The following is a 20,283-nucleotide window of genomic DNA, read 5'->3' on the forward strand; positions in this document are numbered from 1 at the left end:
CCAGCAGCCTCCACGCGCCGACCCGAGGGCTTGCTGGGAATCGTAGTTCCTCGAGTTGTAGTTCCGCCTTGGCCCCGCCCCCAAGTTCGAAGGCCCCGCCCCCTGGCTGCCGGGCCCTGGGGCGGGAGGCGGGGCAACCCGGGTCGGGGTGGGGCGAATTCCGTCCCGACAGAGAGCCCCGGACTGGGGCAGAGTTCCCCGCGGACCGCCCCGGTCCGGGTCGCGCCGGCCTCCTACTCCCCGCGGCCCGCGCTGGGAGCGGGCCTCGCGCGCTCGCCTTGCCACGGGGCGGACCGGGCTCCCACGCCGCCCAGGCCCCGCATCGCTGGCCGCCTGAGAAAGAGTCCTGGCCGTGATCGCCTGCGGGTAATGCGGGAGGCCGGGTCCGGGAGGGGGCGGGGAGGAGGGCGGCTCGGTCCGCGCACGCCGCGCAAAGCCCGAGGCTGGACCTGCCGCCGGCCTGGAGCGCGGCCCTGCCCCGGCTCTGCCCGCGCCCCTGGCCGCGTGGTGGCCGAGGCACCTGCGTGCGGCGGAGGCGGTGCCCGTGGGGTGGGCGGCGCCAGGTGCGCGGGGTCCGAGCCCCCGCGGCGCTGTCCCCCCAGCCCTCACCTTGAGCCGCGCTCGGGGGCCTGGAGAGGTTTCCGGACCGAAGACACCCCTGGCCCCGCTCTGTGCCGCCTTCGGGATCGCTACCAAGTCCCCCCGCTCCCCCCCCCCCCACCCCCCCAGCAGGACTAGGAGGGAACTTTTCGCAAAAGCAAATGCCCAGGCGTCGTTTTTGTCCTCAGTATTGAAGCTCGGCGTTGTGTTTGCCTTCGTGGGTTTGTTGTGTCGGGCACCCTTTTCCCTGAAAACTTGGTCAGGATTTGTGACACATCGCCTGCCTGGCACGGAGCACACAGTAGGCGTTCAGCAGATGTCTTCTGAAAGCATGAGTCACGATACTAATTTGGAAAATTATACTGAGTTGTGCGTTGCTACAATTTTTAAGATATTATGGATATTATAGGTTTCCAAGATCACTTGGAAAATTACAGTAATTTGAAAGCTCAGCAAAGAGTTAAATAAGGGTTTGTGTTGTTTTTTTGTTTGCATTCCCTATAACAATGGACTATTGGAGTTCAGTAAATAGACACAGCTCCTGATTTTCGCAGAGTGTCACCCTTTCAGATGAAAACCTTCGGACTACCTCCCATTCTGTTATAGGACAACTTTAAATTATTTATAAAGCTTTATCCTAGTTACCTTTTCAGATACAGGTGCAAGGGACCACACTAATGTACTTGTGAATACATTTAGAAAATTAGGTCTGAAATATGAAATTTCAAAAAGTATTTTTTCATGCCTAGTGAAAGAACGTGTACAGAAAAATATGACTGCAAATCTCCAACACACACACTTCCCCGCCCCTTACCAGGTGCAGCTGCTGCCTTGACCTCAAAATGTCTTGTAAAATTATCTCTTATTAGACTGGCATATCTTAAGCAAAAACCTCTGGGATTAAACCACCCCATGGGGACAACCCTTTAGTACTAACAGTTCTCACACATGGTGCCCGTTTCTTCTGAGTTTTTCCGAGAAATAGGAAAGGTAATGAAGTTTAAAGTTTTGTGGTGGTTCTTGTTGTTAAAAACTTACTGATATTAAGTGGGAAAAGCAGAAAACAAAATGGTAATAACCACAAAGTTCAGTTCATGACATCCCTAGTCTTTCTGCCGTGGGAAGGTAAGCTACAAGTGGTCAGAGCCTTACCTGCCCCATCACCAGTGAGTGCCCCGTGCCCTGCACAGTGCCCATTCCAGAGTAGCTGTTAATTAAACAACTGTGAGATGAATACTTGGCTGTTTCACATAACAGTGTAATGACTTTCTATATATGTGGTTTCTTCATTTGCTTGCATTCTTCCTTAAAATAGATTACTGGAAGTGAGAATTATACTGGGTCAAAAGGTATGAACATTTTCATGTTTATCAAAATATTGCCAACTCACTCCCCAAATGAGCCTCACCGTTTTGTGCTGGTATATTTGAGGGTGCCTTTCAGAGCATCCTCTCAGGCTCTTATTGATACAGTGTTTGGCAGTGATGGGTATTTTCAGGTGACGTATCTCCTTTGATTTCAGTCAACCTGGAAGGTGGGCAGGGCAGGCATTGCATTCCTCCTTTTGTAACAGCATCTTCCAGTGCCTTAACTTGATACAGTGAATGACAGAAGACAAAATAATCATGCTTTCAGGTTCTTCTTCCTCACATTCTTTCCCTTTGGTGTGTAGTGGCCATCCTGAACAAATACATATTTTCCCTTAGCAATAAAATTGGGTACCATGCTATAATATCTATGGTTTACAAGATCTCCTTTTCTTTCTCATTTTGTTCAGATATTTGCAGATGTCTTCATCAAACTTGAAGACTTCATTAAAATTAAATAATGAAGCACAATGTATATGAAAGTAAAGACATTGATTAGTTATAAGGAAACACCAAAGCACTAGCAAGTTTAGAACATTACTACCCTTTCTATTAGGAAAGATCTGGAAACTTTTGGTGGTGCTTTTGTAGCTTTTGGTGGTCCTTGTGTCACCTTGTGTCAATGGTCCTAGACATTGTGTGGGTTTATGACAACTAGTTCAAGAAGCTTACCTGTAAGTCTAAATTATGTTCCTTTTGTTTTCATAGTAGGATATTTCTGCATCTGAAGATAAAGCAATAATCTTCTCTGCAGTAGATGGATTTTTGTCACTTTCTGTGAAATAAAGCGATTCAATGTCTTTTCTGGTAAGTTCTTGTTAACATGGATCTGATTTTTGTGCCTTCAGAGTAGTTGGATGGTGATGCAGAGCCATAACAAAGGGCATATTCTGATGAGACAGTCTTTACTCTGATGTTATTTTTATTTTTTTAAAATATATTTTATTGATTTTTTACAGAGAAGAAGGGAGAGGGATAGAGAGTTAGACACATCGATGAGAGAGATCGATCAGCTGCCTCCTGCACGCCCCCCAGTGGGGATGTGCCGCAACCAACCAAGATACATGCCCTTGACTGGAATCGAACCTGGGACCCTTGAGTCCGCAGGCCGATGCTCTATCCACTGGGCCAAACCGGTTCGGCATGATGTTATTTTGACCTGAATGACTTCTGGTCTTAAGAAATGAATTAGCCCTAACCGGTTTGGCTCAGTGGATAGAGTGTCAGCCTGCGGACTGCAAGGTCCCAGGTTCGATTCCAGTCAAGGGCATGTACCTTGGTTGTGGGCACATCCCCAGTGGGAGGTGTGCAGGAGGCAGCTGATCAATGTTTCTCTCTCATTGATGTTTCTAACTCTCTATCCCTCTCCCTTCCTCTCTGTAAAAAATCAATAAAATATATTTTTTTTAAAAAAGAAATGAGTTAAATTCTCGAGTTTTTGTTTTTTCAAAAAAGAGTTTCTCCTGTACTTTCATATATACTCATTATTCTGTTCTTGTAACCCAGACCCACCTTTCTCATACATATGCTGTGCTTGGATATACCTCTCTCATCTAGTTAGCTATGTCTTACCCTTTAAATATTTCAAAAATATTTCTTAAAAATTTCCATCTGACTAAAGGCAAGCAAAATAATATTTAAATAAGCCCCTTGACTTGACAAGACAAAAAGCAGTTGGGTCAATGTATAATCTGATGTATAGATACTATTACATCCACATCTGAATATACTTTAGATATTGGTATCTGCTTTAATTAAGTAGTTTTATGACTTTCATCTTGCTTTATACAGAATATAATACAATACTTGAATATTTGAATTATTATATTAAAGCAGTGATCTTTTAAAAAGTGATGGGTGCATTTATATGAGAAGTTGTGATTGACTGGCTGGGCAGGTGGTATAATCCTCATTTTGAGTTTGGCCCAAGATTGCGAAAAATTAGAGCCAGGGCTCAAACTCATATCTGTTCATCAACACCTTCATTTGCCAAGTGTAAGAAGCAGAACTATGAAGTGAGAAGAATGTTAGTTATATAGAAAATACAGGATGCATTACTTATGTCTAAAGTACAGCTTTTCTCCTTAAAAGGGGGAGCTTTATATATCTGGAAAATACATTAAGGTGAGATACCTACTTCATTTTCCAAAGCAAATCTGAGGATCAAAATAAAAATGATTACAGTGGGTAAAGCAGAATAATCTTTAGCTAAATATTCAGAAGAAAACTGCAGGTGATAGAAGAGTTCAATATCAATACCAACTGTAAAAGTGAATTGATACTATGATCTCCAGAGAGAGGACAAGGATCAGAGATATGCCAAGTAGAATTATAACAGAAGGCATTTGTCTTCTGCACACACAGCTGCTTCTCTGTCCTCTTGCATACTGTACCCCACATTATGAGTCCTGGCTTCAATTCCAGATCCCTGCATGCTACCCTTTCTGCCCCTCACGCCATCACTAGACCTTGTATCACATGTCACCCCTACTTATTTCGTGGGGGCTTTTTTCACTTTATTTAATTCTTTTCTGAATTTCCAGGATTGTTTCTGTACTTCACGAACACAAGTTGAATCACTCAGACCTGAAAAACAGTCTGAAACCAGTATCCATCAAAACTTGGTAAGAAATGATTGAGTACAATTAATACTCCTTTGCCTTCTGTAATACCACTCACTCCTGGTTCTCCGACATTCTTCTTTACCGCGGCTTTGCTACTCTCCAGTGGCCTATCATTGGCCTCTTCTCTTCTGTCTAAACCATCTCTCCTTGAGCATCTCACCTGTTTAAGACTCTGTTGCTCAGGTTTCAGATTATCCTGGAGCTCCCTCGGGTTTTCATTCAGGTGAGGAGGGGACTCTGGCATCAAGCAGAACTGATGATTTTCACATTTTTACCTACCACTCTCGCTCTTTCTTGGGCACAGGGGTGTCTGTAGAATATCTTGTATTAGAGTTTTCAAAGACATTTTTATGCAGTTTCGGTTAAACATTAATTTTCTCTCAGACTCAGCAACACATTGTGTTTCCTGCTTTGGCTAATAAAAAACCCAACTACTAGTTCATCCTGACTAGAAATTGGAAAGATCCTCACACTGCCTCTACCTCTGCTCCCACATGTAATATACACCAAGTCTTATGGTTCTGTATCTGAAATGCCCTTGAGTCCATGCCCTCCTTCACCTGGTTACTAACTACTGCTACTCAAGTCTCATCATCTCTCACTGGACTATTACAGGAAGACTCATTGCGTCTAGTTTCCTAGGCATGCGTATACCCTCCTCTCACCACTCAGATCAGGATTCAACACTGTTACCAATACAGGGCTCCTTGTGTCACTTTCCAACTTTAAGATTTCATTGGTTTCCAAAAGCCTATGGGATAAAGCCTAAGCTTTTTCTTTTTCATGCAGGAAATTTATTGGGAAGTTCTTTCTAGACCAACACTGTGAGAGAGGGAGGAGGCAGTGTTGTTGGTACCTAAGAAGTCTGAGGAGAGGCCATGAGCATCTCTGGAGCTGGCATGGCTCTACCTAATTGTCCTAGTTGCTTAAGGGCTCTGGGCATTTGTACTCCTGTATCCACCAGTGTTGGATACAAACTGACCCCAGGGAAGTGGCATAACTGGGCAAGGTGGCTTCTTTCTGAAGAGGGCAATTCCCTGTACAAGACTCAGTGGTCCTAGTGGTTGGGGAGATAGCACCTCCATTCTGAAAGCAAACCTGGCTGTACTCCATAGTATCCCCGAGAGAGAATCAGCTAATGAGGGAAGGACAGGAGATTTTACTAAGAGTCTTAGGGTATTAATAGAGGTTTTCCACGTGGATGAGGGAAGGTCTAAACTTGTTAGCATGGTATAAGGCAGTGGTCGGCAAACTCATTAGTCAACAGAGCCAAATATCAACAGTACAACGATTGAAATTTCTTTTGAGAACCAAATTTTTAAACTTAAACTATATAGGTAGGTACATTTTTATTAACTTAATTAGGGTACTCCTAAGGCTTAGGAAGAGCTACACTCAAGGGGCCAAAGAGTCGCATGTGGCTCTCGAGCCACAGTTTACCGACCACGGGTATAAGGGATCTTAGTGGTATGGAATAACTAATTTTTTTAGTTTTATTTCTTGCTACTGAGTCTTAGCATAAACTCTTCTTTCTGTTTGAAATAGTCTCCTTTTTCTGCCTCTAAAATTTCTCCTCATTCATAAAGAGTTGGCCTAAATATCACATCTTGAAGCTTTTCTTGTACTTTTCATTTATTCTCCAACATATGTTAGACATTCCTATAAAGTCTCATTTATTCATTATCTCACAATGATTGTTGTATACGTCTCTTCCAACTATAACATGATCCCCATAAAATAGGCATCCTGTCTTTTTCATCTTTATCTCCCCTGGGCAATGCCTGATGTAAATAATATTTAAAGAAACATGCTCGGGAATGAATATTTCTCACTACGAAATGGAACCTGCCTTGCAAATGGCTTATTTCCTACAAAATAAGATAATCCCATTTAATCCTGTTTTTACATTTATCCCAATTTTGTCTTCATTTTTGTCATTTCACTTTTTGCTCACTAATACTCTAAAGTCTTCTAGTTACCTGTCCTTTTGTACAGTAGTATGTAGTGTCTAATCCTTGCTTTTATTCAAATATTACCTTCAGGTTGAGATATTCAGAGAATAAAGTGTCTGTTGTTATCTCCTTGCTGTTGCCAGGAAACAGGCCTAGAACTCAGTAAACTTCAACACGTGCTACCTTTTTTTTTGCTATGTGCTAAATAAAATTGACCATATTAACCATTTTTAAGTGTGTACAGTTCATTGGTATCAAACGCATGCATTATGTTGTGCAACCATCACCACTATTCGTCTCCATAACTCTCCATCTTGTAAAATGGAAACTCTGTTCCCTCTCCCTCCCCTTCCCCTGGCAACCACCATTCTACTTTCTGTCTCTGTGACCTTGACAACTCTTAGTACCTAATATATATATATGTGTGTGTGTGTGTGTGTGTGTGTGTATATATATATATATATATATATATATATAGTTTTGTTTTTATTTATAGATTTATTTTGTTTTAGCTATAATAATCAAAGCATAATATGCTAATTAGACTGGACGACCTTCCAGACAAAGCCAGGGCTGCGAGGGAAGCCTGGGTCCTGGGTGCCAGAGGGAAGCCGGTGCTGGCAGCCGGGGGAAGGAAGGCCTACTCTTGCACAAATTTTGTGCATCAGGCCTCTAATATATATATATAAAATAACCTGTTTTGGGCTTGAGCTAGTTGTTTACAACATATGTGCCTTCTAGTTTAAAGAAGACTACTTTCCTAATGGAGGGGATGGAAACAACGAAGCAATGTACAAGTTGATCAGTCTGACTGCAGTCCATCATATGACCACCTAGGCCATTTTTTTCAGGCAGTGATCTGTAAGCCTCAGTTCATTCTGTGTTCTAGCCTCCCTGACAGGCTTCAGGTTGTGACTTAAATTTTTTTTTTAATTGTTATATGCTCTTCTTTCTGTCTCTTACATGTGTTCTTTAGATCTCAGTTGATTTGAAGACTGCCTGTCCTAAAGAAATTAACTTGATTTATTTATATTTCTCTTTTTTTCATTGGGATTGTTTCCAGTTGTATAATGGAATTTCTTTTTACAATGTTTCATCCCTCTTTTAACAATATTTACTTTCATTTATTTTTGGCCAGGAGCTTATATTTTTCGGCTCTCTTAAAACTTTAGGGAACATGTAGAGTTAAGGATATGAAAAGTAATTAGCACAATTCCTAGCACATAGTAATATGATTTCTAACCCCCTTCTTCCTTCTCCTTACCTCGGGGGCAGTAATAAGATTCTGGCGCCTGCTGGTGCCTGGAAGGCGCCTGAGTGTCTTTGGAGTGCTGGTGTCCTCTGGAGAGCCTCCTGGCTATCGTATGACACCAAGTTGTTGGCCTCTTCCTCCTGCGTGCATGCTTCACTGCCACTGGGACGGTGCAGACCAGACTCCAACTCTAGAGCACCCTGTGAGACACCCAGAGGGTTCCTGTTCATTAACTCGGGGGGTCTGTACTGTCGTCTCCCATTTCTTGACATTTATTTATTTATCTCCCTTCTGATTCCTTTCATCTTATGAAGAACATCTTCAGCAATTTTAATAGACTAGAGTGTGGAAATTGTTTCTTGACGTTAGCACCTCCACTAGCTGAGCATGTATCTGGATGTGTCATGGATAAAACTTGCGATCCCTTGAAGCAGTAGCACAAGCAGAGAATCCTTCCTCACAGGCCCCTGCATCTCTTCCTTTGACATATTTATTTATTACTACCTTGAAGAATGAACTATTCTTAGCAACTCCTAAAAAGGCTTACTTGAAATTGTGCTGGAAAGTATTCTTTGTTACCTATAAATCTGTTTTTCCTGCCCTCTCACCTTTATCAGCAGATAGCTTTCTAACTAGCATCAATCCTTGGCAATTGTAAATTCTTTTTAGATCTTGAACCGGTGTCCTAAGTCACCTTTCAGTGTGCCTTTCCTAATGAGCACTGTGTGTTTGAAAATACAATGTCTGCATTTTATATTGGGCTGGGGGACCAAGAGAGTCTAAACGTATTTTGTTTTCACCTTTCTAAAACCATGCAGGTTGATAAGCCAACCCTTCCCTGGTTGTCTCCATCTGCTAGACTCAGTGAAGCGGTCTGTTCCACCAATGCTTCTCACTATGAACTCCAAGTGGAAATAGGTAATCATGGATTTCACATAATTGATCCTTCATTATTAGGAATTAAGTTGATGGCAAAAAAGATCTTTTTAGTCATAGTCCTTTAACCAAATTACTTTATTTTAACTTAAAACCTTACCTAAAATCCCATCTATTGTGGTAACCTATCTCAGTTAAGTTTGGAACAGGATGGGTCATTATCTATAGCCTTATACACGTGAAACATTGGCTCTGAATATTCAGAAACATTAAGCACTGCAGGTGCTGTTAGATGCTGGGATAGAAAGCCATAAAATACACCTGAGGAGTTCGTTCTCTGGGAAGATGAACACATGGATGGCTTTGTTTTACCCCCTGGAGGGAACTGTAGTCGAGGTGTGCAAGGTGCTGTGGGAACAGAGAAGATGGAGCATCCAACCATTCATCTGGGATTCAACAAAGAGTAAAAAGAGCTGGATCCTGAGAACGAGGAAAAGGTTGCCAGATGTTCCAGTCAGAGTGCTTGTTACAAACAACAGAAAACAATCCTAACAAGCAAGAGAAATTTTTTAAACAGTGTTGCTAACACAGAATTACTGACTGGAGAAATAATTAGGCTTGGAAGAGCCAAGAGCAGCTCAGCCTAGAACCATAGCCAGGGCATGGCGTGGAGCAGCCTCGGCCGGGGACTACCTCGTAGGGCACCTCCACCACCAGACAGTGGGTCCCCCGGCAGCGAGTTCTGACTGCCGCTTCTTTATGTCACTCACTCCATCCTCCAGTTGGCCAAGCTTAGGTCACTGACACTCCCGTCCAGGGTCAAGGAGACAAGGAGAATAAGGATCTGACCTTTTCTAAAATAGCACTGGTGGAAACGCCCTGAGGAAGGAGGTTCAGATGGTGTCAATTAAAAAAGATAAAAAATATTTACTTCAATAGATGAGTGAGGAAGGGTGGTTAGAAAGGGACTGCCACATAGTTGCCTAGAAGTGGGAGCAAGGGGAGTGTAGGCAGTGGTAGGGCAGGAAATAAATCTGGGAGGTTGGGAACACATTGTGTACTTAGAGGTTCAGACTCTGTGTCCACCCCCACAACTGACCCACTTTATTACTCAAAGGATTTAAGGCCAAAATTTGGAATTTATCCTCTCTCTGCTAGAAAGACATTTTGGAATCGTGAGGATGCTAATATTAGCATCTAAAAGGTATTATACTGAACATTTGATACGGGTTTTTCATTTGACCCTCCTACCACTCCCATTTTGCAGGTAAGACTTCTGAGGCTCTGAGATTTGTTTAACAGTCAAACAGCTAGTGATTTGAAAGCAAACCTTCTGACTGCAGGGTCTCAGCTTTCAGCTGCTGCACTGTAGTTCCTTTCTATTGATAAAATGCTGGATTTAGAAAGACAACTGCAATTCCATGCAGAAGTCTGGAAGATGTAGATTAGTGGTGAAGTATCCTCACCACCTGAGTCTTTTTAAAAATTGCAATGCCTATATCCCATCACAGACCTACCGAATCAGACTTGCTGGCGACTGAAAGGTAGGCATAGGCTTTTGAAGTAGTCAGATTTTGACACATGCCCTGGTTGAGAATAGAGGGCACAGTGAGGAAGCCCCTCCATCTGTCCCGGAAAGAGGACAGGACTTGAACCAAGGCAGTGATGCCCGCACTGCAGAGGAAGGGATGAATTTGAGATATTATTAAATGTCTTTTTAAAGATAAAAGTAACAGAATTTGGTGATTGTGGAAAGAGGGGGGAACTAATGTTTATTAAGTGCCTATTAGTAGGTGCCACTAGGTATTTTAAAATTTAAACACTGACACCAAATGCTGGTGAGCATATCAAGCAACTGCGGCTTTGGGGAACACAAACCGGTTCAGCCACTTTCAGAAAGAAGTTGGCACCTTCTCATAAGGTTAAACACCCATGCCCCAGCACTTCCAGTCACAGGTATTTGCCCAACAGAAATGAAAACATGTCTACTTAAAGAATGTGCTGACAGCTTGATTTATAGTCTCCAATCACTGAAAGCAACCCAAATGATCTGTCAGCTTGTAAATGGATAAATAAATTGCGGTATTTTCATAGGATGAATTATTACTCAGTAATAAAAAGAAATTAACTACTGAAGCCTACAAAGTGGTCTAAGCAAACGAAGCCAGGCACAAAACACTCCATTCTTTATGATACCATTTCATGACGAAAATCACATTAGTGGTTGGAAGGGTCTGGAAGTGGCTGTAGGGATTACTGAGCAGCATTCCATTGTTTGAGTCACAATTTATCAAGTCACAATTTTAGCCATTATAATAGGTATGTTATGCCATATTGTTGTGGTTTTAATTTGCATTTCTCTATCTTGAACATCTTTTTATGTGCTTATTGGCCATTCCTATAGCTTCTTTTATGGATTCCCTATTTAATTTTCTGCCTATTTTTAATGAGTTTTTGTTTGATTATTAAGAGTTGTAAGAGTTATTTATATACTCTGGATGTAAAAGTATTGTTAATACTGTCAATCAGTGGCTTGCCTTTTCATTTTCCTGAAGAGGTCAAGTTTTTAATTTTGATGAAGTTCAAATTATCAGTTTTTTCCTTCTTTGGTGGCTAACACAGTTTTATGTCTGATTGTAGGAAGAGGCTTTGACAACCTGACTTCTGTCCATCTTGCACGGCATACTCCCACAGGAACCCTGGTGACGATCAAAATCACAAATCTGGAAAACTGCACTGAAGAACGCCTGAAAGCTTTACAGGTGACAACACCAGAAAATAATGCATTTAAAGTGCTGTCTATCCGAGGAGTTACATCTGTAAGACCCCCCCCCCCCCCCCCCCCCCAGATTAACAGGTCTTTTCTGTTAGAGAAAAGTAGATTTCTTTCTTTTGTAAACATGCAATTACAGAAGTAAGAATACTTGGAAGGCAGATCTATGAAAGAAAAAATATATTCAAACTTTGGTAACTACTATGCATTCCTTCACGTGAATATCATATTTGAAATGCTGGTCTGCAGATTTACAAACCCCTAGTTAGTCCAATCACAAATAGTCATACAGGGAAATGGAAGAGACAGTATCCTTCCCATCCAGACTTCTAAATTGATAAATTTTAATAGAATTGCCTTTCAGTAATATTATAATACCATTTTCGTTGTCACTAATCACTTTCTGTATAAAGAAGGAAAGGATTTGATTTTGATATTGTCTTCATTTTCAAAATGTTTACATGTACACATGTATCTTACACAAAGATTGGAAGAAATTATACCAAAAATTTTTTTAAATACATTTTATTGATTTTTATACAGAGAAGAAGGGAGATGTTATAGAAACATCAATGAGAGAGAAACATCAATCAGCTGTCTCCTGCACACCCCCCTACTGGGGATGTGCTTGCAACCAAGGTACATGCCCTTGACTGGAATTGAACCTGGGACCCTTCAGTCTGCAGGCCGACGCTGTATCCACCAATGCCAAACCGGTTAGGGCTATACCAAAATTTTATTAGTGGTTTTCTCTGTTATGTAATGTTACCAGTTACTTTTATCTTCATGTATTTGTGTGTTTTTTTAAATTCTCACCTGAGAATATGTTTTTATTGATTTTTAGAGAGAGAAGAGAGAGGGAGAAACCTCGATCAGTTGCCTCCCATACCCACCCCCACTGGGATTGAATCTGCAACCTAGGTATGTGCCCTGATCAGGAATTGAACCTGCAACCTTTTGGTGTACAGGACAATGCTCTAGCCAACTTAGCCACTCAGCCAGGGCTTTTTATGTATTTTTTAAAATGTTTCTATACTAAGAGCACAGTATCCTATATAATAAAAGCCTAGGTGGCATCATGCCCTCGTGCGATGTCATCACAAGATGGCCACCACAAGATGGCCACCACAAGATGGTCACCACAAGATGGCCAGCAGGGGATGGCAGTTGTGGGCATTTGGGCCAGCAGGGGAGGGCAGTTGGGGGCGACCAGGCCTGCAGGGGAGGGCAGTTGGGGGCAATCAGGCAGGCAGGCAGGTGAGTGGTTAGGAGCCAGCAGTCCCGGATTGTGAGAGGGATATCCGACTGCCTGTGTAGGCCCGATCCCTGTGGACATCCCCCAAGGGGTCCCAGATTGGAGAGGGTGCAGGTCGGGCTGAGGGACCCCACACACACACACCCCGTGCTCGAAACCCCGTGCACGAATTTCTTGCATCAGGCCTCTAGTTGTTAATAAGAGTTCATACTAAGTTCATATCCCACTCACTTCTCTTATTATGTGCTTTTGGACAAGTTTTCTAACTCATTTCTAAGTGTCCTCTTCTATAAGATCACATCACAACATGTAGTGGATACAAGATTTAAAGACATACAACACTGAGAACAGTGGTTAGTACTAATAAGTTCTACTGAGAATTAGCTGGCACAACTGCTCTTATCTTCATCATAAGGGAAAAAAGGTTGTTTTTACATGTCTTTTCTCTTGTGTTTATCCTAGAAAGCTGTGATTCTATCTCACTTTTTCCAGCACCCCAATATTACAACTTACTGGACTGTTTTCACTGTTGGCAGCTGGCTTTGGGTTATTTCTCCATTTATGGCCTATGGTAAGAAAATTCTTTCTCGATAAAATAACTCATAGCTTAGCCTGGATACTATAATTATAATGATGAGTGGGATCTTAGATTTATCATTAACTACTTTTAATTTATAATCCTGATGGCCAGTTCCAAATTTCATGTTATATTTTTATTTCTGGCTTATGTTGAATTTTAGTCTTCAGAAAAAAGAATAGGTCTGATGATGAGTGAGCCACCACTGCTTCTCCAAGAAGCCCGTGCCTTTGAGCTCGCTGCCTCCCCGCTTCGGTTTCCGTCCTCCCTCGGTGGAGAGCTGCGTTATTCAGGCAGAAGTAGTGTTTCTGCTTGTGCACATCATCCCCATCCCAGTTTCTCCACAGAGTAAACTTAGTTCACGTCTTGTAAACCTCTGTGTGTGTGCCTGCTCCTTCACTGGGTCGGAGCACCCTGAGGGCAGGATTATCTGTGTATTTATCATTTACCTGGGGCTCATACAGTACCTAGCACAAAACAGTGTTCAGTAAGTGTGTTGAATAAACAAATGGATTCTAGAACTTTGATTTTTAGGATAGCTTTTATGAATTGTCTCTGGATTTAAAAATATATATACATACACAGTATGTTTTGTTTTGTTTTTTCAGTAATGCTAAAAATTGTTAATTCTCTTCTCTGGTCCTGAGTGCCATTAAAAAAGTCTTTTTAAATATTCTGGAAGGAAAATTACCTTTGCATAGGAAAATGGTTAATTCTGAAATGTAACAAGGGTGTGTGTGTGTGTGGTGTTTATAGTTGAAAAAAACATTTAAAGCAGGGGTCCTCAAACTTTTAAACGGGGCCAGTTCACTGTCCCTCAGACCGTTGGAGGGCCGGACTATAGTTTAAAAAAAAAACTATGAACAAATTCCTATGCACACTGCACATATCTTATTTTGAAGTAAAAAAACAAAACGGGAACAAATACAATATTTGTATTTGCATGTGGCCCGCGGGCCGTAGTTTGAGGACCCCTGATTTAAAGCATAGATAGGCCCTGGACAGGTAGCTCAGTTGGTTAGAGCGTCATCTCTTTATGCCAGGGGTGGGCAAACTTTTTGACTCGAGGGCCACAATGGGTTCTTAAACTAGACCGGAGGGCCGGAACAAAAGCATGAATGGAGTGTTTGTGTGAACTAATATAAATTCAAAGTAAACATCATTACATAAAAGGGTACGGTCTTTTTTTTTTTTAGTTTTATTCATTTCAAACGGGCTGTAGTTTGCCCACGGCTGCTTTATGCCAAGGTTGTGGGTTCTATCCTCAGTCAGGGCACATACAAGAAGCAACCAAAGAAAGCATGAATAAGTGGAGCAACAAATCAATATCTCTCTCTCTCTCTCCCTCCCTCCTTCCCTCCCTCCCCGCCTTCTTCTCTCTTAAATAAATAAAAAATCATTTAAAAAAAGATAGCCAGAAGCAAAATCACTTTCAATGTTCATTTAAAGATTTCAGCGGTTTTTTTCAGGTTCAGCAAGTCAGCTCTTGAGGACTTACTTTCCTGAAGGAATGAGTGAAACTTTAATAAGAAACATTCTCTTTGGAGCAGTGAGAGGGTTGAACTATCTGCACCAAAATGGCTGTATTCACAGGTATTTACTTATTTGTATTTTGCAAAATGAAAGAATTTTAGTGGAAGGAATCTTTGAGGGAGCTTTTAGGAAGGCGGGAGCAGTTGAGTATCAGGAAGGAGGGGTAGGGAACTGGGGGAGGCAGGGGCCGAGAGGTACTGTTGAAGCTCACATTTTGTGCTCATTCACCACAGTGTTCAGACCCTCCCTGTGCCGAGTGCTGTGCTCAGTGCCTGTTGGAGCCTGCGCTCACGGAGCTCACCTGTCAATCTAATGTGGGGTGGGAGCTGTAGGGAGTGGCATCCTAGTTAGCTCTTTTTCCTTAAGCTAATAGCTCCTTTATCTGTTTTTCATCTTTAAGTCATAGTTATATCATGTACACACTGCAACAACCCTTCTTTGTTTTCTTAAGTATTTTGTAGTATCTTGAGATTATCATACTAAATATCTGTTCTCTAGTTACCAAACTGTAGATGCAGAATTGGCTGAATATTAAAAACAGTGCAGTTTCAAGATAAACTGGGATTTTGTTTTCCTTTTTAATTAAGTTACTTTTAAATAAGCTTGTTTTTTTTATTGTTTGTTTCAAACTCCTTAAAGCTTTTTTCTTTTTCTTTTTTTCTTATTATTTGTTGTTTTTTAGCAGCATTCTGGTTAACTGAGGCTTTCTCGCAGACTGTATTGTAATTAATTTTACCAGATTATTGGCCATCCTACTGTAGTTAGTCTATTAGAAACTCTCTTAGTTTTCAAATCCAGTGTTTTGGATGAAAAACAGGCTCTTTTATAATTTGACAAAGGAAATTTTTATATAAGACATATCTTTGTAAATAGTGTTAATACTATAAAAGGCTTTTTTTGGATAATACTGCATTTAACTTTAAATTATAACCTTATGCTTTAAATATTAGTTCATTAATTTCTTTTTTAGACTTCTCCTTGGGTGTTGTTTTGCAATAGCATCCTACAAGAGTCAAATTAATCGTTTGATTCCTTTCCAAGTTTGCATAAAATATTATCACTTCCAAACATGTATGTAGTTGTCAGTTACATATTTTCTTGTCCTAAAGCTATTTGAATAGCTGAAAGGATTCCTTAATTCCCTGAGTATTTCCCATATATTCATAGCAGTGTGCTGCTACTTTATAAAGAGCATTTAATTTCCAAGAGCATACATGAATTTGTTCTGACCAGATTTTTATTCTTTCTTCATTGGCCAATTTCCCAGTATTTAGGATTGTTTCTTTTTGTTCTAGGAGTTTTAAAGCCAGCCATATCCTCATTTCTGGTGATGGCCTAGTGACCCTCTCTGGCCTGTCCCACCTGCATAGTTTGGTTAAGCACGGACAGAGGCATAGGGCTGTGTTTGATTTCCCACAGTTCAGCACATCAGTGCAGCCGTGGCTGAGTCCAGAACTACTGAGACAGGTCAGGTGTGGCCGTTGCATTGGGTTGTCTGTGCGTCTCGAGTGTCTTCTAAGCTTGACTAAAGGACAGTTGTGACCTTATATTTGGATTGGTGAATGCACTACTGCAAGACTTTTTTCCCTCTTTCTTGTCAAAATTATTATGTTAGGAATTTAAAAATGTGCACCATTTGTTAAGTATAGCTTGATTTCTCACTTATAAGTTTTTTCCATTATTGTTCACCATCTTATATCAAAAAAGCACATGTATATAACTTTTTAAGCTATTTACACTAAAGGACTTCACATTCGTTGTTCTACAGGATTTACATGGATACAACGTGAAGTCAGATATCTACAGTGTTGGCATTACAGCGTGTGAATTGGCCAGTGGGCAGGTACCTTTCCAGGACATGCACAGGACTCAGGTAAATCCCAGAACTAAAATCCCAGAACTACTGTCCTTCCATATGATCCCTTATGTTCTAGGTAATATCTGTTAAACATCCCTGCTGTAGACTCTTAGGATCTTTATTGTTGTTGTTTTAATATTTTGCCTGATAAGGGTTGAAAGAAATTTTTCTGTCTTTTAGATGCTGTTACAGAAATTGAAAGGTCCTCCTTATAGCCCATTGGATATCAGCATTTTCCCTCAGTCAGAATCCAGAATGAAGAATTCCCGGTCAGGTGTAGACTCTGGGATTGGAGAAAGTGTACTTGTCTCCAGTGGAACTCGCACAGTAAATAGTGACAGATTGCAAACACCATCCTCAAAAACTTTCTCCCCTGCCTTCTTTAGCTTGGTACAGCTCTGTTTGCAACAAGATCCAGAGAAAAGGTAATTTTGTTCACCTCTAAGTAACATAAAACATATGTTTTACACTTTATAGAAGCTTTGTGATAGTCCCTTCCTGCCAAATTCAAATCCTTAACCAGTCTTTTGGTCAAAAAATCATAGTTTAATCTAGACAGCATCAATGATAAAAGCAAGTCGAAGCAGTGAGCAAGAGGGAGGAATACAGGATTCAAAATCAGAAAACTTGGCTCCAGTTTTAGCTATTTCACTTTCTAACCAAGTCACCTTGTAAAAATCAGTTAATCTTCTGGACATTAATTACTGCATTTATGTGAAGACATTTTAGAAATTTCCAAGCAGTACAAAAATGTTAGTTGCTGCTATTATAATAATATAAATTATTATCATATATAACTACATCTTGGAAATAAGGTGTGGGTCTTATCTTTTTTTAGCCCCTTAATGCCTAGCATAAGCTCCTTATAATTAGTAAGTGCCCAGTAAATGTTGAGTTATGAACTAATTAAAGGATATCTCTAGGCTTCTGACATATATTATTTTTCCTTTTAATTTTTTAGTATTGGGTTTTATAGCTCTGAACCTAATTTCTATATTTTTACATCTAAAAATCAACATTCTAATATGAGGTTCTATTTTTTTATATCTTTTAAAAATGTTTCAGGCCATCAGCAAGCAGTTTATTGTCCCATGTTTTCTTCAAACAGGTAAGCTGATCTTTTTTCTGTTGTCTAGATGTTTTTAAATACTATTAAAAAGTCACTTCATGTATTGGCTTAATGGGACAGTTTGGTTGTTAAGGTTTTTAATAACAGCTTTCTTACAAAATAAAGTTAAAATCAAGAAAACTTTTTCGTAATTCAGTTAGACTTTCTAAAATACATCCATTCTGCAAAACGAGTAAAAACAAATGGAATATCATCATATGTGACTATACCTTCCATTGATATTTTGATTAATTTAGAGACATTTTATTTTCCTATATTGTCTAAAAATAATTTAAGGGCAAAACAATTCTGATAAAAATGATTCTATTTGGCTGTCACTTCTTCCTATTTTCAGATGACCAGAATCAAAGGTATTTTTAGTGACTTGGTTAAAAACAATCTTAAATACTTTCATTGATTTCTTTAACAGTTATTTTTTGCTAACAGAACTAATGTTTTAAGTTTATGTACCAACAGCCTTATTTTGAGTTTCTCTGGCAGATGAAAGAAGAGAGCCAGGACGCAATCCTTTCCCTGTTGCCTCCAGCTTATCAAAAGCCATCAGTAGCACTGCCTCCAGCACCGCCTTGGACTGAGCCAGACGGTGACTTTCCTGATGAAAAGGATGCAAACTGGGAATTCTAGGGCTGCCAAATCCTTTACATCCTACATACTTGACACTTTCTCCCTGCTGCTTTTCTTCTGTATTTCTAGGTACAAATACTAGAATTATACTTGAAAATACAGTTGGTGCACTGGAGAATCTACCACTTAAAACCACTCTATTCAAAGGAGCATGAGTTCGTAGCCCCTTTGGTTAGCTCAGTGCTACTACACCTCCAGGGACACTTCAGAAGGATTCACCTAGCTACACTTAGTGTCATCTATTCTCAAGTTTTGTTTCTTCCAAAGCTGTGACTAATTCTTCTTGATCTCACTATCATTTTTGAGCCATTTAATTCTTTCAGCATTTCCTGCCCTCAGGGAATGTGCCCTCAAAGGACAGTGCTTCCAAATACATTTTTTACTTCCAGATTTTCGAGCCTTTTTGATCAGCTATTGTTAGACCAACAGGCTAGTTGATTCTGGCATCAAACCCTTGTTTGGTAACAGGGAAACAGGTATACTTTCCCATTTTCTTGTGTTAATACTTATGGCAATATCAAACTGAGCCTCACTCACATTAAATGATTCACTTGAAATATATAGAGAAGTTGTGATTTCCTTTTTTTTTTTAAGGGGCTAAAGTAACACTTTTCTACTTATGTAAATTATAGGTCCTAAATTCATGCATCCCGTGGGAGCTCAATAAAGATTTATTGAATTGAGTTTATGCTTTTACTTATCTTTTTGCCTCGTTTGACAAGGCTAAAACACAGATTCTAATTTGTTTTGCCAAGAAAAGCCGTTTGCAAACAAATAGGATTACTTACATAACCTGTGAATTGGGGACAACCTGGTCTTTGATCAATGGAGAGAGAAGACATTCTGTTCCTTTATATGATTATTCTTGCTCCTGTAGGTGATACAACATATAATGACAGCGAGACCTTAATTCATGGTATTACCACATTAGCAAGCGAGAGATGCTGTCTCAGAGTATGCAGTTTGAATTGTGGATTTTCTTAATCTGTACACTTATCTAACATTCCATATAAAATTATTTTTAAATGATTGTCTTAAAAGCAATGAGACAGTATATAAATTAATAGACAACTTGAAACACAAACCTTTCCATGTTGATTGCCAGCCCTTGTCAAGAATGTTTAGGTCACTCCATCAAGTCAGCCACAAAGACCTGAAAGGTGGAGGAGGGAGAGGTGAGCACCAGCTGAGGCCCTGAGATCACATGTAATAGCGGGGGCTGTAGTGGTCCACCGACCTCCGAAACCTCCCTTCACAAGAGAGACCCACAGGAATCAGAGGAGGATCTCCTGAATCTGCGTGGAACAGTGGAATGTGTGTGCAAAAGGTGGACTGGGGAGAGCGTGAGGCAGTGCCTCTCGGATCTCCCGTGTGTTCTTCTCCAGAGAAAAGAACCAATAGGAGACTTACTCTAAGGAATTGCCTCACACGATGATGGAGGCTAACAAGCCCCCAGATCTGCAGGGTGAAAGGACAAGCTGAAGACGTAGAGAGCCAATGGCGATGCAGTCCCAAGGCCGGCAGGCTGACCTGGCAGAGCTGGTGCCATAGGCCTTACCCTGGAGAGGCCCACCCACATCGAGGAGGGCAGTCAGCTTCGGTTAGTCTACAGATTTAGACGTTAATTTCATCCAAAGTGCCTCACAGAAACACCCAGATTTCAACGAATATCTGGGCACCCTATGGCCCAAATTGACACTTGAAATTAACCATCACAGTAAATATCATACTTGATTGACATCCTTACCCTGAGGTAGGCTTAAATTTTGCATCATAGGCTCCCTGCTTGCTATATTCTCTATCACTGTTGTAAGAAATTACCACAAACTTAGTGGCTTAAAACAACACAAATCATTTTACAGT

The 20,283-nt window shown here is 40.7% G+C and overlaps 1 protein-coding gene across 4 annotated transcripts; it reads left to right on the plus strand.

Moving 5' to 3' along the window:
• The first annotated feature begins 153 nt into the window (after nucleotides 1-153).
• Nucleotides 154-19,099, plus strand: STRADB (STE20 related adaptor beta). Of its 4 annotated transcripts, none has more exons than XM_070421846.1 (12): nucleotides 154-366; nucleotides 2,676-2,774; nucleotides 4,511-4,591; nucleotides 8,614-8,713; nucleotides 11,312-11,433; nucleotides 13,192-13,270; nucleotides 14,746-14,869; nucleotides 16,105-16,276; nucleotides 16,578-16,682; nucleotides 16,848-17,092; nucleotides 17,733-17,775; nucleotides 18,253-19,099. In XM_070421846.1, exons 2-12 carry the CDS (start codon nucleotides 2,763-2,765, stop codon nucleotides 18,418-18,420), a joined length of 1,251 nt encoding a protein of 416 aa, XP_070277947.1. In that variant the 5' UTR covers nucleotides 154-366; nucleotides 2,676-2,762; the 3' UTR covers nucleotides 18,421-19,099. The 4 variants fall into 4 exon arrangements, with proteins under 4 accessions (XP_070277947.1, XP_070277944.1, XP_070277945.1 ...); XM_070421843.1 differs by having other exon boundaries at nucleotides 156-366; nucleotides 13,162-13,270; XM_070421844.1 differs by having other exon boundaries at nucleotides 156-366; nucleotides 2,679-2,774; nucleotides 13,162-13,270.
• Nucleotides 19,100-20,283: the final 1,184 nt, after the last annotated feature.

Source organism: Myotis yumanensis, unplaced genomic scaffold (genome assembly GCF_028538775.1).
Source record: "Myotis yumanensis isolate MYYU_CA2020_CCGP unplaced genomic scaffold, mMyoYum1.0.hap1 SCAF_8, whole genome shotgun sequence".
In the NCBI taxonomy this organism is placed as follows: Eukaryota; Metazoa; Chordata; class Mammalia; order Chiroptera; family Vespertilionidae; genus Myotis; species Myotis yumanensis.